The 26,800-nt window shown below is 47.0% G+C and overlaps 1 protein-coding gene across 3 annotated transcripts in view; it reads right to left on the reverse strand.

The window, feature by feature from the left end:
* Positions 1 to 1,669: 1,669 nt before the first annotated feature.
* Positions 1,670 to 26,800, reverse strand: part of LOC144112093 (coiled-coil domain-containing protein 125-like) — a 52,453-nt gene continuing 27,322 nt past the window's right edge. Inside the window, exons 4-8 of one of the 3 annotated variants that reach the window (XR_013310197.1) lie at positions 8,533 to 8,642; positions 8,172 to 8,477; positions 7,984 to 8,113; positions 6,728 to 6,890; positions 1,670 to 1,806 (exon numbers count right to left, since the gene is read on the reverse strand). Coding sequence is in view for 1 of the 3 variants with exons in the window: in XM_077645174.1 (XP_077501300.1) it covers positions 8,018 to 8,113; positions 8,172 to 8,477; positions 8,533 to 8,642 (512 nt within the window). In the remaining 2 variants the exon portion in view is untranslated. Of the gene's footprint in view, positions 1,807 to 2,912; positions 6,296 to 6,727; positions 6,891 to 7,930; positions 8,114 to 8,171; positions 8,478 to 8,532; positions 8,643 to 26,800 lie in introns of those variants that run through there. The other 2 variants (XR_013310196.1, XM_077645174.1) reach the window with 2 other exon arrangements.

Raw genomic sequence — 26,800 nt, forward strand, 5'->3', positions numbered from 1 at the left:
AACAGGTCCACCCCCCAACAACACCCACGCCATCCCAACACACATAAAGGACAGACTCATAGTTCACCCTCTGCCCAAAAACGTACACCCAGTTCATAACCAGGCCAGACGCGAAGCTCGTGTCAAGGCTTTACACAAAGCTCATGCAAACGACAAAGACGCGGTCTACGTGGACGCGACAGAGTATACCCACAATTCGGCCTATGCCATCACTGTAGCATCGCATGACCTCAAACACAAAGCCTCATGCTCGCTTAAGGCAACAACCTCACTTGAAGCCGAAGAAGCAGCCATAGCGTTTGCAATTTCCTCCTCCACTGCCACACTCATTCTGAGTGACTCTAAAACAGCAATCACGATTTTTGCACGAAAACAGATTCATTCTACCACGCGCAGAAATTCTCAATTCTTGCTCCACAGAACCCCTACCAGTTCAAATTGTTTGGGTCCAGCCCACACAGACAACCCTGGCAACGAAGTGGCCCACTGTCTTGCTCGAGCGTACGTCGACCGAGCAGGGCACACCGTAGGCCGGGATAGAGCTAGGGACCGGCTCGTCACCTATCATGAAATAGCCCTCCATTACAGGGAGCAAAGACTCGTCTATCCCCCACAACACATCTCCCTCTCGAAAGAACAACAAACTACCTGGAACAGCTCCAGGCTCGCACATTCCCTTCACCTGCTTTGTTAGCCCTTATCCGCCCAGACCAATACAAGCCCCAATGCTCTCTTTGTGGGGCTCCGAGAGCCAACTTTGACCGCATTTTGTATCTCTGCCGAGAATTCCAACCACCATCTCCCTGGCACCTCACGGACAAAGAGGGTTGGGAGATCGCTGTCTCCAGCTCCAAACCAGCCTCACAAAGGCGGCTGGTAGAGTGGGCTGGAGAGGTCGCCGCACGTCATGGACTGTTGGCCACCACCCGGGATCAAGTGCCAGACCAACCCTAGGCAGTGATTCATCCATAAGGCTCATCAATAAAGTTTTCACCTACCTACCAAAGACAACCTGCGTGCCCGCACCAATTTGGGTAAGATCGTATACTCGATCTGATTAAATAATCATTTATTGTTCTCCGTTTCCTGTTATTTTCTCTTGCACGTAGTTGTATGCTTGCTATTTTATATAGAACAGTATAACCAGGAACATGACGCTTTATTTTTATTTTAGTTTTTTAACCTCTGTAATCTGTTGTAAACCACACCCTCTGAAGTGCCTCTGACCTTGAGGGAATAAATAAATAAATAACCAGGCCTCTATAGCTCTGGTCGTCGACGACGCTTGTCTGGTCATCGGCAGTGAGCGCATTCCCGTCGTTCCAGTGGCGCCACAAGTGACCACCGTGGCCTGCCTTTTCTTGCCCTTGTATGATCCCAACGAGACACTCGTCTAGGTTCCGAGCAGGAATGGGAAGGTCCTCTCATTACCGTGAACCGAATGGGTTCACGCCGTGGGGTCTTGACCGGCACATGGTTCGTCCGCATAGAAATGAGCAGCGCAAACGCGGTTGCGAATTATCAACGCGTCGCAGGTCACCCGGTAACCTCCTCAACCGTGGCATGCACCGCGTCTGTCGGCGGTGTCTCTCTTCAGGGCACTTCAGGGCGCAATGCACGGCGACGGCCTGTGGATGCTGTGGCGTCCATGCCACCCGAGTGATGACGATGCGTCCCCTGTCGGCGTCGCGGTGATGAACACCCAACAGTGGCGCGCCGTGCGCCGCTCATATTTGGACGCGACCAATAGCGCCTTCCCCTCGCTGGCACCACCGACGGCTACAATGGGGGACCCCTCTTGCCATCCTGCAAAGGCGAAAGAAAATCGTAAGGAGACCCGTAAAGCGCCGGAGGTGTTTAAGATATTATCAAGGAGCACAAGCACGTTGTGAACGGGCAAGAGGCCCGAATTCCCCGCGGGAACTGGGCGCTAGTGCCCGGTGCCGTCCCACGACTCTTTCCCGGCCTTCCAGACCAATTCTCAAAGCCAAAAATTGTGAAATACAGGCGAAAGTCATCAAAAGCGCGTGCGGTCATGCAGACTGATAAGCGAGAAGATCCTTGCAGCGGCAATACGTCCTCCACAGGCGAGCCTTGCGTAGATGCTGATGCCGAATGGGCTGGTTTCCCCTCGACGGAAACCAGTACTACGTCGACTGCACTGACGATTGGTTGCTTGGCGACTGCGACTCTACTATCTACGGACTGGCAACATGAAATTATACAGGACGAAAAACTGGGAAGGTGTGCAAAGTTTTCTACTGCAGAAAGCTAGCGGCAAGCTGTGGAGTGATTCCCAAGGCTGCTTCGTGAACGGCTACAACAAGCAGCACAAGCAGCTCTTCAGAACTGTAGCTCCTGTCACTGACATTGAAAACGTTCTGATGGAAACAGATGGCTTAAATATCTGTACAGAAGTAAATACAAATCCTGATGAACAGCCGACGAAGTCGGAAGCTGTTCATCACAAACACTATGTTTTTTTCGAAGCAGCGAATCTGTGCGCGTTGCTTGCGTTTGCGAAGACAGGTGCGTGCGCAGAAGGAGACGGCAGCACGTAAGAAGGGCCAGAAGCTGCAGAACTTGAAGAGGAAAGCTTGTCGAGCAACTGCCGCGCGGGACAAAAATAGAGCGAGGTCGTGGCACTGAAAGCAGCGCTCTCAAAGGTTACAGACCAAGGAATTGAAAGAGCACTGGTTGATCTCCCACCTTTGCAGCGCCTGGAGTTCATGACATCATTAAAGTAGCTAGCTGAAATCAGTCAGCATGTAGCATGCGCTACAATGCCGAGTGTTGGTTAAACTGTTTAATGCTGAGGATGGCCAGCCCACGAGCTTACAGGCTTATTTATGACATGAAGATAATGCCCCTGCCCTCTATGAGTCGTCTAACTCAAGTCCTTAAAGGCATACCTTGCAAGTTTAGGTTCAACTCCATTTTTCTGGAAGCAATAGAAAAGCAGTTAGGTGGCAGAATGGGTGGCCAGAGATTAGGCACTTTTATATTGAATGAAATAAAATTGCGCCAGGCGTACAGCTTCAGCAAGTCGACATATAAGATTAACGGCTTTGTCGATTACGGGGACATTTCACAAGGAAGCATAGAGCTTGCGGACCATGCTCTTATTCTTATGTTTGTGCCTGTGCTTGAAAAATGGGTGCAACCTATAGCAACCTTTACCACGAAAAGAGCTGCACCCGGAAACATTTTGGCGCAACTTGTGTTGGAGGCAGTTATCCAACTGCACAAGTATGGAGCGACTATCATATCGGTGGTCAGCGATGGTGCTGGAAATAATCGTTCAATGTGGCAGCACATGGGAATCAGTGGCAACATTGCACCCCCTTGTCACAAGATTCAACATCCTTGTCTACCTGGGGGAAGTACCTTCATTTTATGTATGACATTCCTCACGTCGTCAAATGTGTGCGGAACCATCTGCTCAAGCACAGATATGGTCAGGTATGCATGAAGTAACACACTTTCTTTAAAAATATGTCAACTGAAGTAGAGAAACCATTTTTTTGGTTGAATGTTTTTTTATTCGGAATGATGCTCAAGACACTAGTATACGTGAGTCATGACATGGCAATCACTTACGCCAGCTCAATAATCTGTGATTAGCTTTTTTTTCCTATCGTGCTATTTCGGTTTCGTTTCAACAGCTCAACAAGCAGATGATTCGAGGTCACGTGAATCATGCAAAAACTGCGATATAATCGCTGCTTCATTTTTTGGGATTCCATCTCTCGAGCAGGCTTGCGTACAAGTTTATGTGAATTAATAGGCGAAGGTAGCGACCATACTGCAGTTTTTTTATGCCTCGACCTCAACGCGTCTGTTACGTCACAGCCATCGTTAGGCTGTTGAAAACGAAAACCGGAACACCATCTTGTTGGCGGAATCTACGCGGTTGTCCATATTTTCTAATGTGCACCATATGCAGCACAACATACTAAACAAGTAACTCACGAATAAGATTTGAGTTCACTGCTCTTTTAAGGTGATGAGATGAAAATCTGTATTTGCGACTTATTTCTTCAACTATACTTCCAGGGTGGAGACTACAGTATTGACTTCAGTCACTATCAACCGCGCTTCGAGACGGAGAGGAAGAAACACCTAAAGGTCGTCTATGAACTGACGGCTGCTCATGAGCAACCGACGAACCTGCAGAGAATGAACGTGCGGCTTGCTGTGCAGGTTAGCTACGAGGGGAACTACACAAAGATTTATAAATTTCAACGCGTTCAGTGTTGGGAATACTGTCATCAAACATATACTTTCCCTGCAGCTCTTCAGTCGGAGCACTGCCATTTGCCTGCAGGTCTACAGGGCAGAGGGTGTTGAAGGACTCGTTCACATGGAGGGAACAGAGGCCTTCACGAGAAGAATGAACGATCTTTTCGATGCACTGAACAGAAAACACCCTGCGAAAGGGATCCGAGTGAACTCGCCGAAGATTCAGGTACTTATCGTTAATGTGATGCTAGTCGGAGTGCTCTGAGTTGTTTTTTATCGTGATATACACTTTTTCTTCTCAAGGGTTTGACTCAGTAATCATTGTATTCTTCGGGCAGGTCATCAAGGACTTCCTCCATCTACTTTATGAAGCAGACCACAACCACGAGCATCGAAACATGCACCTATTTTCTCCACAGATAACGACATAATCTTTACGAGTGACCTTGCTGTCGGCTTTAGACATAATTGATGAGCTGCACAAAATAGGTGTGCGCTTTATTTGCTGACGGCCAAGCTGAACCCAGATTCCTGGAGGTAACACGCGTGCATAATGATGAAATGGTAAACGTAGCTCAATTCAAGCAGAGTATAAGCCAATGGGCACTGGAACTCCATTCGACATTCTGCGGACGTTCTGAACGTCCGTAAGACGTCCATAGGAGTTTTAATGTTCACTGGGTAAGCGAAAGCCTCTTCTAAAGAGTAATTTTCTTGTAGTAGCAGCCTATAAGTGGCAGCCTGTTCTAAAGAAAACAATTTAGTTGTAAATTGGTGCAATTACTAACAAACTTTTCGCCTACTTCTTTTTTTTTCTCAGAGATTCCTATGACATTGTTCGCTCTTTTCACGGCGATGATGACCATTCCACGATCATACAGTTCAGCCAGATTTATAGGCGTTTGTCCCTGTTGACTCCTGTGAAGAATGCAGTGAAAAAACTGTTTTGGAGCCGCTGAAAGTGTCCTCGTGTCGCTGCATGACAGCCTTGGAGAAAAGGCAAAGGCTGCTGCGGAGCTCAGGAATGCTGTGGAAGAAAAGCTGTGCAAGAAGCTTCTTAGCATCAGCTATCTTCCGGGTGAAAGTGATGACCTGGGCGACCATGGATATGAAAGAGCCGGACCAAAAGAAATGGTTGTCTATTCTTAGCAGGATATATGCGCATAAGAAAACTAAGGCAATGCATTGTAAGGATTGCCAGATCACGCTTACAGCTGCTCCTGAACACGCCAGCCCAAGTGATGTTGTTCAGAGGCACTTGACTGACCTAAGGTCGTTCAAGCCAGGATGCCTTCGCTAGACGTCGCTAAGGCTGTACACAGTCATAAAGAAGATGGAGAGCATTATTCACAAAGGCCTTGAGAAACGCGTTGTATTTGGTGACCTATTCTGGCAGGTGCTAGACAGGCTTGAAGAGTCCTCTGTGCCTGCAGTCGGTTGTGATGCTCATTGCAAAGAAGTCACTGCTAAAGTGATCAAGTTTTACGCTATCATGAGGATGCACTTTTTTTCCAGGAAAATGAACTCTGAGATGTTGGTAACTGCTCAAGTGCAGTCAAAAAAGAGAGCAAAACTGCTTTCAGCACCCATAAATGGAACGGTGTTTTGCAGCAAGAAGTTTTTTTCTCGTTCAATGGAAGCGTTTGACTTTTAAAATAAATTTCTCCTTAAGAGCTCGATAAATTAGTTGTTTTCAAAAATGGCGCAGTTCAACGAACAAAGCACCGAAAAGAACTGTGCAATAAAATATTTTAACAAGTTTGTGTGTCCTTGTTCATATTGCCGCGAATCTTTGCAGTGTTTGTTCATTCTTCAAATCTGCTGCCATGAAGCTTTATCGCTTTGTTTGAGACGCAAGACGCGACCAGATTTATCTCGATTGATCGCATACAGGCAGAGCTGATTCTACATTGTTCCACAATGGTCTAGAGCCCACTTTTCCTGCTGGGGGATACCAAATCTGCGCTCGCCCAATATGCGCATCAACCAAGTTCTTAAGGAAACTCCTCCGTCGCTTTCTCCCCCGTAGTGGCCAACGACCATATACACAAATCTGAAATAAAGCAAGAGGTTTCAATGTAGCCCACATAGCATCTGATATAGCGCATGACTTTCACCTTGCTGCTCCTGAAGTCACTACTGCATTCAAGTCTCGTAAAGTCATATTATGCTGCATCATAGTTAGACTAAATATACATGCCACATACAATCACAGCTCAGAGATTAACATCTTAACATCTGCTGCAATTTGTGCAGAATCAAATACGTTTACTGTCAACCTGCGTGAGCAAACCATTGGAATCATACACTTGTCTACGCTATGCTCCTTAATTCGTCATGTAACTTGAACTGTCCTCTTTTCTTTCTGCATATAATGGCACTCTTTTTCAATGAATATAATACACTGTTTTCATGATTCACAAGAAAAATGCACCATTAACGAGTAGTTTAACAAAGGGTTTGTTTTGCCATGAATGCACCGTACCTGTAATGTGCATCGCATGTTGCCATGAGGACTGTGCTGAATGACTTCTTGTAATTCAAGTCTCGTGACCCGAATTTGCAGGACATTCAATGCTCACATGCTTTACACCAATAAATTTAATGCAGTTGGGAAAATTCCACTTGACAAGCATGTCTGCGGCAATCTGAAAGAGTGATCGGGAGGCAATATAATATGGGACTGTGACAAAAAACAGTAGCGTAGTAATGCATAAGGCAACATTTAGTTGTCTTATGCGTTATGAGATACAGGAGTTCCACACATTTGAAAAGTCAGTACGCAGGGGGCATTAAGAAAGTCAGTAGCAAAACAAATGAGGTACAGAAAGGCAAGCTGGACGCTTGTCAACACTATAAACCCCTCCGCAGTAGCAAAACGGGCGGCAATGCACTTACTTTTTTCCATTCTTCGTCTATTTGTGGAAATCTGCCATAGATTGGCTGAAGTATTTCCCATAATGTAGCACAAGGGTCTCTTACGATCATTGTATGCCTTCCCCGGCATTCGTATGAAAATGGTGACGCAACCGTTCATTATACAACGTTCCGGTTGGTGTCATACAATTTTTCGTTGCACATAGCATACGTCTCTTAGTCAAGTTGGAGGCTAACTCGCGACGGGGATTACAACCGACGACATATAAACTCACGACGAGAAATTCATGTTTTCGCCTTCACAGCATGCTTCCGTATTGTTCCTCAAGTCGCGGTTGAGGTGTTCACCGGCGAAGTGAGCCAGTTATGCGCCTTCCTCTTCCCCAAATCCAGCGCACGGCCTATACCACTTCTAGCACGTGGTCTATCTAAACTGCGAATAAGGCTAGACTGGGAATTTGCTTCGGTCAAGCGGGCCCTGGACTGTGCCGGGAAGGAAGGATTGAAAGGGGAAGTCCATGATGCAGAACAACTCTATAAATCATGCGCGCGTACCTCGTCGTGCACAGTGCCTTCTGGTCCAATCCACCCGCATGCAACGCTATATATAGCCAGTCCCGGCAGCGGCAGCCACGTTTTAAAGCGAAACGTGCTCAAACTGATCTGCTCCAGTTGGTGTTGCAGGCCGTGCTTTCGCGGTAGGTTATGTATACATAACCTTCCCGTCTTTTTTTTTTCGGAATCCCGTGCGGCAGCGAACGGAAGCGGTTCACATGATAGAAATTCTATTTGGAATGAACCATACAAGCAGTTGCTGAGATCAACCATCTTTTACTCTGGCACACATTTCGCAAGTCGAAATACCAAGTAGTCCTTCCTGTGCAGCCCCAAAATGGGGTCACGTGGTGGCGTCCGCACCGCGTCCTCCGAGCTGCAGGGCGAGTAGTTTGACCATGACCTGCTGGTGGACCAGGGCCTCGTTCTTGTCGCAGAGCTGCGGGCAGCAGGGACGCGGTGAGGGCCCCGCGCGGCTACCGCGCTCTCGCACTCACATTCTCGAGGAGATCGTCGATGAGGCGCCGGGCGTCCGCGGGGTAGGGCATGCGTGCCAGCTGAATGCCCCTGCGCGACTGCAGCTCGACAAGGCTGCGCGTGAGCGCCCGGTTCTTGGCCAGCTGCACCTCGAAGGCCTCACGGTAGATGTCGGCCGTTTTGGCGTTGTCCTGGGCCTGGGCCTCGGCCCGCTTGGCACGCCGCGTCAGCTCGGCCAGCTGCCGCTGCTTGTGAGCCGCGGCGTGTGCACACCGGCACGGCTCCTGGCTCGGGCCCCGGCACGAGCAGGCCGCCAACACCGCCACCTGGAGAGGGGCGCGCTTCAGCGGCTGGTGGGACACAGTACACTATCGCGTTCACCTCGATTGACGAGCTCTCGCTGTCCAGCTTCTCGGCGCTCGACTGCAGGTACACGTCGCGCTCCTTGACGTCAGTCAGGGCCAGCAGCTCGTCGCGCTCGCGCCGTAGCACTGCAGCAGAGAGCGCTTTTAAAAGAGCAGCCATCGCTCGCGCAGTGTTTCTTTTTGAGAACTATAGTTGATGCAAGGACTCTGGCTGTGTTTTCCAAACGGCTGCCTTCAGATGACGGAAGCCTTTCTGCGTCCACGCCCACGATTCCGGATGGATGGATGGATGGACAGACTCTGCCCATTTACCGCACGTTAAAAACTCGACTTCGACTGGGAAACACCATCAGCAGCAACATCATACCCGCCGCGGTGGCTCAGTGGTTAGGGCGCTCGACTACTGCTCCGGAGTTCCCGAGTTCGAACCCGACCGCGGCGGCTGCGTTTTTTTGGAGGCAAAACGCTAAGGCGCCCGTGTGCTGTGCGATGTCAGTGCACGTTAAAGATCCCCAGGTGGTCGAAATTATTCCGGAGCCCTCCACTACGGCACCTCCTTCTTCCTTTCTTCTTTCACTCCCTCCTTTATCCCTTCCCTTACGGCGCGGTTCAGGTGTCCAGCGATATATGAGACAGATACTGCGCCATTTCCTTTTCCCAAAAACCAATTATTATTATTATTAGCAACATCATCACTCGGCGAGCCACCTACAAAGGACCGGCAATCACCTCGCACGATCTGTGGGCTCGGCAGCTGTGCCACGGCACAGTTATCGAATCTGGCTTTCTTCATCATGCAGGTTAGTGAACCGGTTAGTCTATTTTCTGAATCCTGATAGAGCTACCGAGCCCGAAGTGTTTGACCGCTATTTGTGCCGAATGTTTTCATAGTGTACGGTCCTTATTACTCCTTGCTGGTGATATTGAAACTAACCCTGGACCTGACAAATTAGATCTCGTTCTGGCTGAACTGAAAAAGCTGTCTGATAGCTAGGCAACACTAATCTCTGACCTGCAAGATATAAAAGGACGTATGCTTTCAATCGACAGAACGGTATCAGATTTCAATACCCGCCTCACTGAACTCGAAGACCCCCCCAATTTCCATGCTCTGTCTACAGTTAAATTCGACGTTGAATTCATTCAGTGAACAGCTAGCCAGACAGCTCTTTCGGTTCAAGATTTACACTTTCCTCTTGACGATTCTGAAAACCGCTCCCGCCGGAACAATCTAATTTTCCACGGTCTGCCCGATTCATCCCCCCGTGAAACATATGCGAAGTCTGAAAAGATTGTCGCTGATCATTGCTTAGAACACCTGCAAATAGCCTTGGATCCCAAAGAAATAGAGCGCGCCTAACGGCTTGGCCGTCATACCCCGAACCATAAACGCCCTATCATTGACAGATTCATATCATCCAAGACAATAGAAAATATTATATCTAAAGGGCCCAATTTTAAAGAAACGAACTTCAGTCTCGGCGCAGATTATTCCCGCCGCGTCCAAAGTATTCGAAAGCACTTGGTTGCATTCGCAGAAGAAACTGATAAATTCTCGCTCCGCTATATAAGACGCTTCATATCGGGCCCAAGCGCTACTTCTTCGACGGAACGACCAACACAGTGAAGGAAATCGCATAGCAGATATCTTTTCGGCGCCGGTCTCCACAATGCCCTCTATCAGCTTGTCATCCTAGAACGAACTACCGAACCATCATTTGCCTTTCCGTCATTTTCACAAATATACGCAGCTTACTTCCCAAACGAGACCTTGTATCTAACCTTGTATCGTCGTCCGGAAGCAGCATATTTGTGCTAACCGAAACATGGCTCAACGAAAATATCAGCGATTCTGAAGTTCTGCATGATTTGCGAAATTTTCGCCTCTTTCGCAACGACCGCCAGGGTTCTCGAGGGGGCGGTGTTTTAGTCGCTGTTAGTCGAGAACTACCATTCTCGCTTGTCGACATCACATCTCACCTTGAAATTATGTGGCTCATTTGCCGCACTGCGCCAATAACAACACTAATTGGCGTCTGCTATCGACCGCTGCATAATAGCCCTGACTTCCCCCGTGAGTTTAACAGTGTTTTGCTACAATTAACAGTAGGTATCCAAGCGCGCAAATTATTTTTTTCGGTGACATTAACTATCCATCTATAAACTGACACCAACCTCACGTTACGGTTTCTCAAGAGCCTCGAGAATCTGTCGACGTATGTCTAAATATTAATCTTTCACAGCAAATAACTGAGCCAACACGCATCACAGAGACTTCCCAAAACATTCTTGATCTCATTCTAAGTAGTGATTCTGATACCTTAGTTTCTATTACTTACCTGAGGGAAATCACTGACCATAAATTTATTCACGCTTCATTTAACATTACTACCGTTCAAAGGAAAGTGTCCTAAACAAACAATAAAGCTGTACGATAAGGTCAACTACGTAGCAATAAATAATGAATTAAACTCCCTCTTATCCACTTTTGAACTTCACTTCCATCAGCTTACAGTCGAAGAAAACTGGTCAATCTTCAAACGCAAAATTAGTGATCTAACGAGCAGATATATTCCAAAGTGCTCTATCAACACTGATTCCCAAAATATTTGGTTCAACAAAACACTCAAAAGACTAAAAATAAAAAGCAGCGGATGTACCGTGCAGCGAAACTTAGACCCAGCTCTTCTGCATGGGAAAAATACTACAGCGCTGAAGATGCACACTTGGCAGCAGTAAAAGTGCGAAACGTTTCTTTCTTCACAACGACGTGTCCAAAATGATAACAAGTAACCCGAGGAAATTTTGGAACGTGATAAATCCTCAGCAATCTCACGGCATAACCCTTAATGATAACGGCGACTCTGTTAGTGATGCTCAGTGTGTCGATATATTTAATACTGCCTTTTCATCAATATTCACTAAAGAACTTGAATATACATTCCTTTCACTACCCTCTATTACTGAACTGACAATGCCAGCCATCATTTTTAATCCAAATGACATTTCGTGCGCAATCGACAAATTAAAATTTTCATCGACAGCCGGAACCGACGAAATTAACACAAAGTTTTTCAAAAGCACTAACGACATTTCATCCAAGTTTTTGTGCTTGTTATTTTCTCAGTGACTCGCCACAGGTATCATCCCTGAAGACTGGAAGATGAGGAAGGTTGTTCCTGTTTTCAAATCAGGTAACACAGACTCTCCGCTCAACTATCGCCCCATTTCCCTGACTAGCATCCCTTGTAAACTCATGGAACACGTCATCTACTCCTAGAGAATGCAGCATCTAGACTCTACAAGTTTTTTCACTCCATCCCAACATGGATTTAGAAAAGGCTTATCGTGCGAGACAGAGCTTGCCATCTTTCTTCCAGATATTCATTCCAAGCTTGATGCTAACTTACAAACAGACGCCATCTCTTTAGACTTTGCCAAAGCATTCGATAAGGTACCTCATCAACGCCTACTCTTAAAACTTTCCCGACTAAACTTGCATCGAGAAATTATTGCATGGTTAAAAGAATTCTTCACACATCGTTCACAGTCCGTTACTATTAACAACTACTCCTCTAACCGTCTACCGGTAACATCGGGCGTTCCTCGGGGAACTGTCCTTGACCCCCTTCCTATTCTTAATTTATATTAATGATCTGCCTCAAAATTTATCATGTCATGTCCGTCTGTTTACCGCAGATTGCGTTACTTATGTCCCAGTTACTAATACCGCTGATAAAGAGTCCCTCCAGGACAATCTTAACCGCATTCAATCATAGTGCAATTGCTGGTTGACGATTCTTAATCCCAATAAGTGCAAGCTCATGTCTTTCCATCGTCGTCTCAACCCGCATTTATTTACTTATAAGATTTCTTATTCTCCTGTCGAACTTGTCCCGTCCTACACTTACCTCGGCATCACTATCAGTAATGACTTATCATGGCGCGAGCACGTAACAAAGCTAATATCATCTGCGAATAAAAAACTAGGCTTTCTTAAACGCCATCTTCACGACGCCCCTCAAAATGCAAATCTACTTGCTTACAAATCATTAATCAGGCCAAAACTTGAGTATGCATCCGCCATCAGGAATCCACAGCAAGCATACCTCATTGATTCATTAGAAGCTGTGCAAAACAGAGCCGCCCGTTTCGTTCACCGCTCATACTCATCCTATATTAGTTTTTCATCTCTCAATCATACAGTCTTCCCCCCCCCCCCCCCCCCCCGTCGCCGTATTTCTAGCCTGTGCCTATTTCACAAATTTTATTATTCCCAGCTCAAACAGAAGCCATACATCTGCGCACCGCCACCGCGCATTGGTCATCCGCTGAAATTTTCACGCCAACGTGCCCGTACGACTACATTTTCCCAAGTCATTTTTCCTCCGAACAGCAAGCGACTGGAACGACCTTCCCCATGAAGTTGCAGCCATTGCCTGTCAATCAACCTTCCTATAAAAGGTTACATCCCACCTGTCATCATGAAAAAAAAAAAATGTTTTGCGTTCTCATGTTAACACCACCCCTTATGTAAAACCCCCAACAGGGGGTCTTTAAGGAAATAAAAATGAAATGAAATGGAAGGTAAAAGCGTCCCCTTTGAAACCGGGTGATGGCAGTTGCCACCATGATCAGCTTTTTTCCTTTATTTTTGTTTATCTGTGTTGTAAGTTAATAAAATTCGCCATTTTCTTTAAAATACGGCTTCCTACCCTTTTAACCTGATGTCACCATTCTGCTTTTGAGCCACCAGTCTTCCAATCGCTTTTTGCTAATTGCCCAACGCAGATTTATTTACATGAATATTCTTATCTCTAAACCCCAAGGCCTCAAGAAGAGTGACTGTGCCTGCATCGACATCGGGATTAGTACCATCATATTTTAGTATGAGGTGTTCTGTTGTTTCTAAGACACCTTGACCTAGCTTCAAAAATGAGGAGGGAACTGCTTCTTGAGTTATCATAAAACGCTTCCTTCCTGATCTGCCTTTTCCAGCATCAATATAGTTCTACACTATGCTTCTTTTCCACTGAATCTATCGAATTTTTACCTGCGGCGTTTTTAACCTGTCGTTTAATGCTCTTTCTTTCTCCTTCCTCGTCTCTGGCAAACTTACTGGCCAGCTTTCTAGTTCGTTTCCGCCACTGTGTGTCAACGCTCTTTCTGTACAGGTATTTAAATACCTTAGCTGCCCACCGGTTATCATCCAATTTCCTCAGGCGTTCTTCGTATAGTACTTTACTCTGAGCTTCTCGTGCTTCGAACGTTGCCCAGCCCATATCCCCCTGTACTGCCTCGTTTGTGGTTTTCCCGTGGGCACCTAGTGCTGATCTTCAAACAGTTCTCTGATTTACTTCTAATCTCGACTGAAATTCTGTCCTTAAGCACAGAACCGCCTTCCCGAAAGTAAGCCCCGGCACCATTATTCCTTTCCATTATTCTTTTCCAAATGCCTCTCAGTACTTCATACCTGTTCAACATGAACTGGTGCGCGAGTTGGTCAGACATTGTTCTTGCAAACCAGCGCAACGGCTCGAAGCCAAACAAGGAAGGGACAAAACACAGCGCTGAACTAACAACAGAATGGTTTTATTCAGAACAGCAGGGCTTAAACACGCGCTGGTATCGCAGATTCCGCTTGTATCGCTAGTTCTACGATACCAGCGCGTATTTAAGCCCTAGTGTCCTGAATAAAACCATTCTGTTAGTTCAGCGCTGTGTTTTGTCCCTTCCTTGTTTGCCTTCGAGCCATTGCTCTGGTTTACAAGATGGTTTTAATCAGAACAGCAGGGCTTAAGCACGCGCTGGTATCGCAGATTCCGCTTGTATCGCTAGTTCTACGATACCAGCGCGTATTTAAGCCCTAGTGTCCTGAATAAAACCATTCTGTTGTTAGTTCAGCGCTGTGTTTTGTCCCCTTCCTTGTTTGCCTTCGAGCCATTGCTCTGGTTTACAAGATTCATACCAGTTGTACCCCCACAATGCCCTATGTTTCATTATCCCGGCATCTGTTCGCCCTTTTGCTATGAGAGACTGTTCGTGCTTTTCCGTGTACATATGCCCGTTGTTTACCCATACCCCGAGATATTTGTATTCAGCCACTCGGGGTATTTCATGGCCTTGTATTGTAAGCTTTTGATCAGTTGTACCGTTGAAAATAATCACACCTGACTTAGTTGCGCTAAAACTGAAACCTAGACTGTCTCCTTCGTCTCCACAGCAATTAACCAAAGTTTGCAAAACTTCCTGGCAATCTGTTAACAGTACAATATCGTCTGCATACATTAAACTCGGTAGTCGTTGCTCATGCTTTAGCTTTACTAGGAGCGGTATTCTATCAAGCAGGGATTTCGCCATGCTTTTTGCACGAAGCGGCAAATGCCCCTCGACCATTGGCGTCGATCCACTGTCGTGACGTCGCGGTTAACCACCATCCACTTGGCAGGTGCAAGAAGTTGACGGCGAGATCATGACAATGGGTCGACACCAAAGGCTGAGGGGCATTTCTTGAGTGGCAACCTCTGGAAAGGACATTTCTCCCCCTCCCTGCTCCAAATGGGAGGGACGTCAGATGCATAAATCGGCGCCTGCACATTGCTAGGTGCACGACTTCCTGTGAGGCGGCGATAATTGTCATAAGGCACTTTAGCAACGCATGATGCGCTCCTGCTATACGTTTCCCTGTGGAGCCAGGTAATCGTCTTTTCTACAAGACACGTGACAACTAAGTAAGAAACAACGAGGAAGGGCATCGGTCCTGCCGTCTTTCTTGTCAGGGCCTCTTATTATGGTCGCTTCGTTCCAGCTTCAACAATCTACAACCTTTGCCAAAAGCGCACTTTGCTGCACCGATGGAGTTCTCAATGAGTTCAATGTCGCTCAGCAGCTCCTCTATCATCAACAACCTGACTACGCCCACTGCAGGGCAATGGCCTCACCCACGTCTCTCAATTAACCCTGTCCATTGCCAGTTGCATCCACCCTTTGCCTGCAAACTTCTTAATCTCAACCGCCCACCTAACCTTCTGCCGCCCCCTGCTACGCTTGCCACCTCTTAGAATCCACTCCGTTACCCTTAAAGGGCAACTGGCAACTGCGCCACTTCGAGAATTGCGCGATATTCTAGGATTCAAATCTGTGGACGCTGTAGGTAAAGTTGCCAAGTATTTTTGCGTAGCATTTAAAATGATGACGTAATCGACGATTGAAGTTTAGGCTTCACCGCAAAATAAGAAAGGAGTGCGGGGAAGCTAGGTGTGATGTAACATAAGGTAAGATTTCAAATTATCGATGCCGTCATCCACACCCTTCCATGCCTCGATGGATGCTGGCAAACAATGCTCGACGGGCTTTAGTTTTTTTCCTACAAAGCAAGCGTTTATGCGTTGGAAATGTACCGTTACCTTCGATTGTCATGCCCCCCCCCCCCCTTCCCCCCCCACCCCACCACCCTGGTGCTGTGCGCTGCGGAGAAGCTTAAGACCATTGCGATTTTAATCGGAGATTATGTCATCATTTCAAATGAGTCCAAAAAGACTTCGCTTGCTTTACCTGCAAGCTTCACACATTGGACCCCTTCAAGCTCGTCGATTTCTAAAACCTATGCAGTTGCCCTTTAAGGACAGCGGTTAACTTGTCTTCGCATTACATGCCCTGCCAAGCCCATTCCTTTCTCATAAAGCTCGCCGCGGTGGCCGAGTGTTTATGGCACTCTGCTGCTGACCCGAAAGACGCGGGTTCGATCTCGGCCGTGGCGTTCGAATTTCGATGGAGGCGAAACTTTAGAGGCTCGTGTACTGTGCGAGGTCAGTGCATGTTATAGAACCCCAGGTGGTCGAACTTTCCGGAGCCCTCCACTACGGCGTCGCTCATAGCCTGAGTCGCTTTGGGACGTTAAACCCCCATAAAAAAAGAAAAAAAGGGTTTACTCCTCTTGATTTCAACTAGGATGTCATTAACCCGCGTTTGTTCCCTCACCCACTCTGCCCGCTACCGGTCTCTTAACGTCACACCTATCATTTTTTCTTCCCATAGCTCGCTGCGTTGTCCTTAATTTAAGCTGAGCCCTTTTCGTTAGTCTCCAGGTTTCTGCCCCATAGGTACCGGTACGATACAGCTGTTTTACACTTTTCTCTTGAGGGATATTGGTAAACTGCCAGTCATGATCTGAGAGACCGTGTCATATGTGCTCCACCCAATTCTTATTCTTCTAGTTACTTCCACCTCAAGATCCGGATCAGCGGTCACTACCTGCCCTAAGTAGACGTATTCTCTTACCACTTCCAGCACCTCGCTACCAAATTGTGAACTGCTGTTCCCTTATTAGACTGTTGAACATTACTTTGGTTCTCTGCATGTTAATTTTTAGGCCCACCGTTCTGCTCTGCCTGTATAACTCATTCATCATGCTTTGCAGTTCATCTCCTGATTGACTCAGCAAGGCAATGTCATCAGCGAATCGCAGCCTACTTTGGAATTCTCCATTAACTCTTATCCCCAACTTTTCCCAATTCAGGCCTCGCAATACCTCCTGCAACCAGGCGATAAATAGCATTGGCAAGATCGTGTCTCCTTGCCTGACGCCCCTGCTTATTGGAATTATATTGCTGACTTTATGGATGACTATGGTAGCTGTGCAGCTGCTATAGATATCGTCCAGTATTTTCACATAAGACCCCATGGTCCAGCAATGTCTGCAATGCCTCTGTGCCTCCGAGATAATACACAGCGCGCAGCATGCTCGTCGCGCTCGCCCCGCAGCACTGCGACGTGTCAGCATGCAGGAAGCGCTTTTAAAAAACGCGAGGGCTCCATCGCTCGCCCAGCGTTCCTTTTTTGGGACATGTCACAGGAGCCATGCTACGAGTCCACGCGAGGTTCTCGACGCTCTGCCCAGCGGCTCTTTTCATCTATGTTTGTAGCATTATTCAGTGTTATCAATTGTGCTGCGTGTCTATGCATGATGACCCGCAACTTCAAGGCGGTCTCATCGCATTGCGGCTGTGGTTTCTAGATATTACGGCCACACGAACGAAACAATCCTGTTCTCCGGCAAACCCGCCAGAGTGTGGCAGGACGGACGGTACGAGCGTCCCCGCTTTGAAACTGGGTGGTACCAACATATTTTGCATTTCTTTTTCTTTACATTTCTCTGAACCGATTACATTTCTCTGAACCACATGAGGCGTGGCTCCCGAATCCTGCGCCCCAACGGTACGGCGTAATACTGGAGCACATAAGGGGCAGTAGAAGACGGCACCCTCCGCCTTATCCTAAGCTCAGCAAAGAGGAGGCGACACGCTGGCGCCAGCTTCAGACAGGCGCCTTTTCTTGTCTATCCATACTCAGCAAAATTCATTCCACCACTTATGAGGATACTGAACGTAAAAGCGCAAAAAACAAGGACGAGAATAAGACACACAACACGAGCGCTCGTGTTGTGTGTCTTATTTGGCGTGAAGGCACTGCCAGTGCCTTCACGCCAAAGTCCCATATTGGAGCGCTGTGGGAGGCGGCCTTGACCAGCACGGCCCTGGAGGACCAGCCCTCCTTTATAGACTAGACCAGAGTCCTCCAATGCTTTTTGGAGGACTCTGCTTCAACTCAGTCCTCCGTCCGGCCTCTCCCGCTGCGATGCTGCGCTCTTGTGCCGCCTGTGGCTGGGAGTGGCGGTTACAGATGCCTACTCCCACTTAATCTCTACGGCGGACTCTTCCGCGTGTGAGAACTGTGGACGCGACGAGACAGTTGAACACCTATACTGTATGACTGCCCTCGGTTTGAGCGTTTCCTCCTGGCTGCAAAGTTCCGCCGCTTAGATCCTCGTCCATTTATAGAAGCCAAGATTCTGGGTCCTTGGATTTAACCTTCATCGCAGAGAACGGCTGTGAAACTGCTTTTCAAGTTCCTGATGGGCTCAGGTCTGAGTTCAAGGTTATAAACTTTCAATGTGTGCCCTGTGTACCCTGTATGTTATGGAATACGGACACTTGAAGAGGTTACCTCCCTTTCCTCTCTCCCCTCTCTATCTCTACCGCCGTTCCCCTTCCCACGTGTAGGGTAGCATAGCGGGCGTCGCCTATACTAACCTCCCTGCCTTTCAGTTCATCTTTCTCTCTCTCTCTTTTACAACAGCGTGCAAATCTAGTGAAGGTAATTCCTTACAGCTTTCTCAGCTAGCTCGCTGCTGAGCCTGTGTGGCTTATTATTCAGTGCTGAGCAGGTTTTAACGGCAAGTGCGGCTGGGTAAAGCTCCTCTGCATGTGGACGCACATCAAGTCTAGAAGGAGCTCCTCCATGCCAACGCGGCACCTCCTTGCGAGCGAGCAACGCATCTCGAGCGAGCGAGCGAGCAACGCATTTTAGGAGACCACACTTGCTGGATTTATCATCCCAGGGATGGAAAAATTGCCTTACCTTTCAATTCCGCGCATTCAAAGCTCATAAAAAGAAACATAGCTCGTTTAGGGTTTGTCAACTGCATAAAAAAGTCATGCGAACATGCAATTGAAGAAAGCCTTTTCCTGCAGTCCAACAAGTTGCAAGAAGAGGGTTATCCGTTGCACATGCTGGTTTCTGTGGCGGAAGGACTTATCAAAAAGAAAAAAATGGGAAGCCAAATCTCAGAAAAAGTCAGAAAAGACAAAAGCCGATAAGAAATTTGCAGTCATTCCTTATAAAAATATCTTTCGCACAGTCTTAAAAAAATTTGCAACAGGGTAAACGTTGGCGTGTTGTTCTCTGCCCCAAATAAGCTGAGTTCATTATGTAAGCTTAGCACTTTAGAAAACCCAAGAAAAACTGGTTGCACGATCAGGCATCAAAAGCCGTTCGCGAGATGCACAAAATGTGTTGTTTACAAAGTACCGTTATCCTGTGGTAAATATTATATAGGCCAAACGGGAAGATGCCTAAATGAGCGATTTGGTGAGCATGACTATGCTGCAAAGGGTTGTTGTCCTCTTTTTTACAAGTGCAAAGTCCTTTACGGGAAAAAATGTCAAATTACGCGCGAAATTGATGAGGCGTTGGAGATAGCGCGAGTTGGCGATGACTGCGTAAGTGGTCCGTCATTTCTGCTCTCACAAAAAGAGATGTCCTATCTTTTATCGTTCAAGTGTGACACTCGATGACTGTTATCTTTCACCACGCTGTGGTAATGCCTAGCAGACATTATCAAGAGTATAAAATTCTGATTCGTGCATGTAATAAAATCAGTTGGAAGTGAGCGTTCGTGTTGTCTGTCTTATTCTATGTCCTTGTTTCTTGCGCTTTTACGTTCAGCATGGAAAACCAACTCGCCCAAACGCGGCCTTTATTGACATCAACCTAACCAACGGTACTAATAGGTCTAGCGAGTGTCCGCGAGGTTCGTATGTGCGATGCCGGCGATTGTGATGAGCGTGTTCGCGAGTTTTATCGAATACAAATGGTCATCGAGTGTAGTTTTGACAACGGTGTCCTGAAATCAAGTACTGCATACAATCAAATACATCAGCAGGGAAGCGCCACTGGTATAGGTGGTGTGACCTAGTCTGCTGACCAATATTGCAGGCGCCCGGCATGCTAGCAGTCGTCTGCATCACTTGAGGAAAACAAATTCAGCCATTTTAATTATCGCAAATGGGCGCTGAACAGTCTTCTAGATAAATCAATTTAAAGTCAAGCATTGTACAGTTCGGAAAAAGCAGTTACAACGAGCGAGAAACGTCGCTCCTACGGCTACGAAGCGTTCCATGCTCGTATTCTTAGGCGACTCTTGCAGGGCCATCGCACTGCGTGAACAAGTAAACGCACATCCGGCGCAAAAGAGAAGAGAGCGCTTAACCTAAGTAGAACGCAGCTTGCAATTTGTGCCGAACGAACGCTCAATTGCTGCCTGGATACAGATGCAGTTATGTAAACTAAAGTATAACGCTGACGTGCACTCGTCGTCATGGGCGCATTCTTTGGGGCGTTACGTACTCGCGCGGTGAATGCTGAATCCTGTATACAATCACTTTGACGCATTCATTTAGCTAACACAAGCAGCAGGAAACAGCGAGCAGCAGACATCGTAACCATGCCGCCACAGGACATCGAGCAGTCTATAGCAGCGCGGCTGCGCGAGCGAAGTGAAGACAGCGACGGGTATTGGTTGGTCGGTACGAAGAATGAATGAGGCATCGTGTCACTGTAATAGGGGATTGGCCGACTGACGCGTTTTAAGCTACGCAGTGCACTGACACAAAGTGGTCCGAGAATCGGCGTAGTGGGGCAAAGCGAAATACAAGGCAGAAACCGCGTTGGCATCCGCGCTATGCCCACTGAGATCGGCCCGAGCGAGCCGCTTGGTTTCAGAACGCGGAGTCGTCCCTCGCTCGCTCAGATTTTCTCAGCATATCGCGGTACCGATCAAGCTAGCCGACATTACGAAAGGCGCTGCTATGCACAGCATGTGTTTGAGAGCAGATGACGCACCAGTCCGTGTGTCGCAACTTTTGCGGCCCACGTGACCAGGGTTGCTGTTGTTCCCCGATCATGACGCCACAGCACACCCCGGCGCTCAGAAACCGAAATCGCCTAGTATAAACAATGCAATGTAAAAATATTTACCGCGCATATATGAATCGCAGAGTGTGTATCACGCGCCCTGGAGCAGTATGCAACGTTTGAAACAAAGAACATGCCAACGAAAAGTTTGGTGCCGCCATACCTGTAACTCAGAAGTGCGCGCTGTCGGGCTAGTTGGTGATGCATTATGCAAAGAAATTAGCCCAAAAAAAAACAAAGAAAGACGACAACAGAGAAGACGCATGTATCTCCTCGGTTTCTGTAAATCAGAATGAAACAAATAAACTGATATGAAAAATGGGTCTTCTCTGTTGTCCTTTGTGTTCGTTTTTTCGCGCTAATTTTTTTACATAATACTCCTTTAACTGCTCTTCTATTTCTAACCATTTCGCTCTCTTCCTGCCCCCCCCCCCCTCCCCCTAGCATGCTTATGCAACTGATCCTATCGTGTCAAATTTAATTTAAGGCGAAGCCTTTCTTGGCTAATGAGTGGCGTGGACGGAAGTTGCAGGCGGAAGTTGTCCGCACGAACTGTCAATCATAAGTTGTGGTAAATAAAACAAAAATATCAAAGTTGATTAAGCAGCAGTTCTTAGACGTATATGAAATAAAAAACACAAACGACAAACTACAATTAAATGAATAAAGAATAAAAACAAGGAAAAAAACAAAATTGCAGAAAATAAAAGAAAAATTGGATGACGCTTAAGCTTCATCTTTAAGAGTAGGACGCGACAGCATGTTGCAGCGTCGCCAAGGAGTCCATGGAACGCTATCGCCCGTTCGGCGCGACGCCTTGCCCGTTGGACAATTTAAGAAAAGGAAATGACGCCTGCCTCACGTATCTCGGTGGACACCCGAACCGCACTGTAAGGAAAGGCAATTGGAATCAAAATTGGTTTTAAGGAAAGGAAATGACGCCTATCTCACATATCTCTGTGGACACCCGAACCGCGCCGTAAAGAAATGAGTATTTCCGACGCGCGGAGCCGACAACTACTACTACTACTACTACGACGCCTACGGCGTTTCGATCGAACGAGGTGCATACGCTGTTGTGTAAAATGAAAAATGAAGGGAGAAAGAGGACAGGTAGAGGCTTTCGAATTGGCGCTCATAAGCAGACTTAGGTGCAATCCTGTATTTTTTTTATTTTCCTTCCGGATCCTTCTAGTGGCCGTTTTGTTGGCCTTGACCTCCGTTATTACATATTCTCCTTCGCTGCCACTGTACTCCGACACCCACAGTCCTCATGGACTCCCTAAAAAAGCCACTGCGCGGCCCGCCAGCCGATCTCTGCTTCCACCCTTCCACTAAAACAGATGCCAGCTCGTCAAAAACTGCTGCCAACGCCTGCTCCTCGCACTTCCCTACTTCTGCCACTTCGAAGCCTTTCTCTTGGCCAAACTTCATGATCTCCCGTTTAACAACTACCACACCCCTCTCGACCTCTCTTTTCCGGCCTACAACACCTCCGGTATACTGTGCGCGCCACGATCTGCACTTGCGGTGCTACTGCCCGAATATCATCAATTCTCTGCTCTAAACGTTCTGCTGCGCCACCGCTGAGAACATCATTTAGCCCTGCCGCTACCATTACGCCCTGCAACATTCTCCAACAATTCGCTCTTCGTTTCTCCACGTTTATTTTCCTCCGCGGGAAAATATGTTTCCCTCTACCCGTTCGCTTCACCTGGAGCTGCCGTCCAGGACATCCACACGTGACGCTGGTGTGGCATTTACTGCATCAACTCTGTCCATTCTTGCACTTCGTACCCAACATCTGCGCACGAAGTCAGCGCCTTCGGCCTGCTGTACAAACCTCGTTTCCTAAAATTTCATCAACAACTCACAATCCCTATATCTAACCTGCTTTTTCTTTGCCATCTTAGCACCACTTGATTATTTCTACCAGAAAAGTGAGAACATGGACAGGCTCCAAATATCACGTGCAAGCAAGTGTTCAAATCAATCCTGTCTACCGCAAGTGCTAACCTAACCCGACTCCCGCCTGGAAGAGGAATAACTAAATTTCGGGCACGAAATTTTTTTTTATTCTTGCAAGAACTAAATTACGACTTGCAAACTGCAATTCAGACCCATAAATGAGCCCAGAAAATCCTATCTGCCGGTTGTAATAACCTGGCCGCTAGAACAGTAGACTAAATGTTGCTGCCAAGCCTGTACCTACATATAAATATAATAAAGGAAGGGACACCTTCTCTCGTCACTCACCATGTGCTGCGTCCCCACCGAGGGGACTTGAGCTGTCAGCGCCCTTGTGCCCTCCCAATCTCCCTCTGTGCAGTGTTTTTTGGGCCGCGCAGTTTCGAGCCTCGCAGCCATTGAACACTGACTCTACAGGGAAAGCTGCGCACTGACCGTATGCAAGTCAGTGGGCAACACAAGAACGCCACCCTGATACAAAGCTTTGTGTGTGTTGCCAGCTGTAAATTTAGGCACTTGCTAAATCTGGGCGAAGAACAAGAGTCTGAACCTGGCAACTTGGTTCGTGGGAAAATGGAGGCATGCAGTGTAGCTCTCGATTGCTGTAAACATGCTATAAACAACGGGAAAATCGTCGCGTTTAGAGCACTTCTGGTGACATAGTGTGTAGCGTACCTACTGTAACATTATATAGCTGCCTCGTATCTTGTGAATTGTTATTTCAAGGGGAGTACCGCGTTTGTGACGCGCTTGGACTGTACTTCGTTCGTTCAGCACACATAATTATGGATGTCCTCTGTTGGCGATTGCAAATACACGTCGGAAGTTTGCTTTGGCCCCAAGAGGACGAGCAAAATACCCAAAGGAAATGGCGCCGATGTCCACTAAAACTACTCTGCCTGGTTTATTTTGAATGCTCATCTGTTGTAAATGTCAAAGGTTTCTTAACTGCCGCGGGCCTCGATAATTTTTTTTATCCTTCTTTTTCGCCGAGGAAGACTGTGCCGTGTATTTTCTGGCGCAGGACGAGCTCATAATAGAATTGTCCGCCCCCAGCGACGCTCACAGCATCATCACAAACGACTGCAACATCAGTTTGCCAGTATCAATAAATGCAGGAAACAGTGTCAACTTTACTTACGGCATGCGTTAGAGCTGCAATACGTAATCCAAAAACGCATTTTATAAGTAGTGTACCCACCAAACATATTGAGGCAAATGGGCATAAGAAAGCCGAATGCAGTGAAAAAGTAAACGGCAGCAAGGTTTATGCACTTGGTGTCATCGGACTTTAGAATAATAATAATAATAATAATAATAATAATAATAATAATAATAATAATAATAATAATAATAATAATAATAATAATAATAATAATAATAATTGGTCTTGGAGAAAAGGAAATGGCGCAGTATGTCTCGTTGGACACCTGAACCGCGCTGTAAGGGAAGGGATAAAGGAGGGAGTGAAAGAAGAAAGAGGCGCCGTAGTGGGGGGCTCCGGATTAATTTCGACCACGCTGGGGATCTGTAACGTGCACTGACATCGCAAATCACAACGGGCGCCTTAGCGTTTTGCCTCCATTTCTGTGTCTGGGAGATTTTATTCAGGCGGCTTGCAGTACACAGTTCATATAGCTTAAAACCGAAACTGCAAGAGTGTTCACTCGTGAACATCGTTCACAATCCTCCGATGTTAAATAAAGGCCTCCGATCAGTATGCTGAACATTAAGAAATATATCTAAAATGTAGAAAACACGTGTGAGACTTTCATACAATTATTTTCTCTACCGCAGTTCTCGGGATCCACGTTAGAAACTTTACCCATCCTTGATTTAGCAAGAAAACAACTGCGCTGCCACAAAGATGCGGTGTAAGATAGCGACCTGCTTGAGCGGACCGCTTTGCTGGCTCGCAGCACTGGATTGTGACCGATGTTCACGAGTAAACGCTCTTGGAGTTTCGGTTTGAAACGTGTGCGTTCGAGCCTGGTTTCGGACTGCTTAATAAGTGGATTTAGCTACATGGGACTGCGGCGCCCTGCCTCGCAACCACGCAGGAGCCCCGCTTTCTCTCTCATTGAGAATAAAAGACGGGACACCAATTCCCGTATTTTCTTTGTCCCAGTGTTGTCTTCCTAGCTGTCATGAATTACCAACTAGCCCGATCAGCCATGCTCGCAACTCTCTCCACTGCCGTCCGCCATTCTTCCCAACCATTATATCAGTTTCTGGTACATCACTTTTGCCGACGTGCAATCGCCATCACGCTCGCTGACCATGGCTCCCAGCATTAATATGCATAAAAACAGGCCATGCAGTGAGTGAAAAATTATCGGCAAAATCCTCACCGCATTTCAAACAAAACCGTTGCGGAATAGAGCACACAAGCTTTCGCTATATCACAGAGGGCGGAGATTTGAAACAGGTATACACGAATTGACATCCAAGGAGAAAAACATTACGTCCTCTGCTGTGCTTAAAGGAGCAATATTATTGCGAAAGTACTAAGCCGGAGGGTCAGAGCCCTAGCAAAAAGGAATCGCATCAATATCCACGACTGGGAGTCGAGCCCGCGGCAGAGCGAACAGGTCAGCTTCAAAGGCCGCTGCGTGATACTAAGCTATCGTCGACCGATCGCAGCTTTTTTTTATTCAATGGAAGTCAATCCCGCTGAGCTACCAAAAGTTTTACGTACACACATACATGAACGAGGTGGTTCTGCGTGTCGATCCATCATACGGCTTTTCCATAGGCTAAAAATTAAAGGGAGCACGCACTTAAGTCACCTTATGCGTGCATCAAGGCGAGCCTTTGTCTCGTCCTGTTGAGCTCTCTAGATCAACACGATCACCTCACGCTTCTCGAATTAGTTTCGGTTTCAAGTTACGACACACTACACCTTCGTTACATCCGATGTGTTCGCTATATCCGGTTTCACGTTACGACATATGCCTTCTAAAACAGCCTCGTTTCGTCGGACCTATGTGGCCGAGTAAAATAAAGAAAAAAAAACTAAGTGCCGAGTGGTTAAGGCGATGGACTGCTAATCCACTGGGCTCTGCCTTCGTGGCTTCGAATCCCATCCTCGTCGATATTTATTTTTCTTTCATTTTATTTGTTTGACAGGTGGAGCATTCACTTCTTGTACACGTTTCCTGCGGACAGGTCCTGCGCACATTGATGAGGCAAGAAAGGCTGTCGCCTTAAATGTTCAATCAGCCGAACACGCCTGGTGTTAAACTGGCACTCTTGTGCTGTGCTTTCCGGAACGTGGTCTCGATCAACTTCCATCTGCTCCGCGGCACTCCCCGCACATCGTCGTCTTCAACGTATCACAAATCCGTGTTTTCGTACTGATTCGAATGTAGTAAACATTCTCTCTGGATTTTTAAACTCATGTTGGGTTTGGTTTTACGGGGTTTAACGTCCCAAAGCGACTCTGGCTGACAGGCGCCTTAGTGGAGGGCCCTGGATAATTGACCCCCCGGGGTTCTTTAAAGGACTATAGACATCTAACTTTATTGCATGTTTTCTTCTTTCAAATGATGCTTCAGGTATTATAATACAAGTATCACAGCGTGCTTTTTGCCTGCGACCACTACATAATATATAAATGAATTTCTTCTTCCTTGCTGTTTCGGTTTCATCAACCGAACGATGGTTGTGACATGTAGTTGATGTTTATGTCACGTGACGCACAAAAAATCGGCAATATAAATGCTGATACATAGTTTTAACTCACTACATCAGTTGAACCAGCCTACTCCAATAGCTAGAAT

This window comes from Amblyomma americanum, chromosome 1 (assembly GCF_052857255.1).
Source record: "Amblyomma americanum isolate KBUSLIRL-KWMA chromosome 1, ASM5285725v1, whole genome shotgun sequence".
In the NCBI taxonomy this organism is placed as follows: domain Eukaryota; kingdom Metazoa; phylum Arthropoda; class Arachnida; order Ixodida; family Ixodidae; genus Amblyomma; species Amblyomma americanum.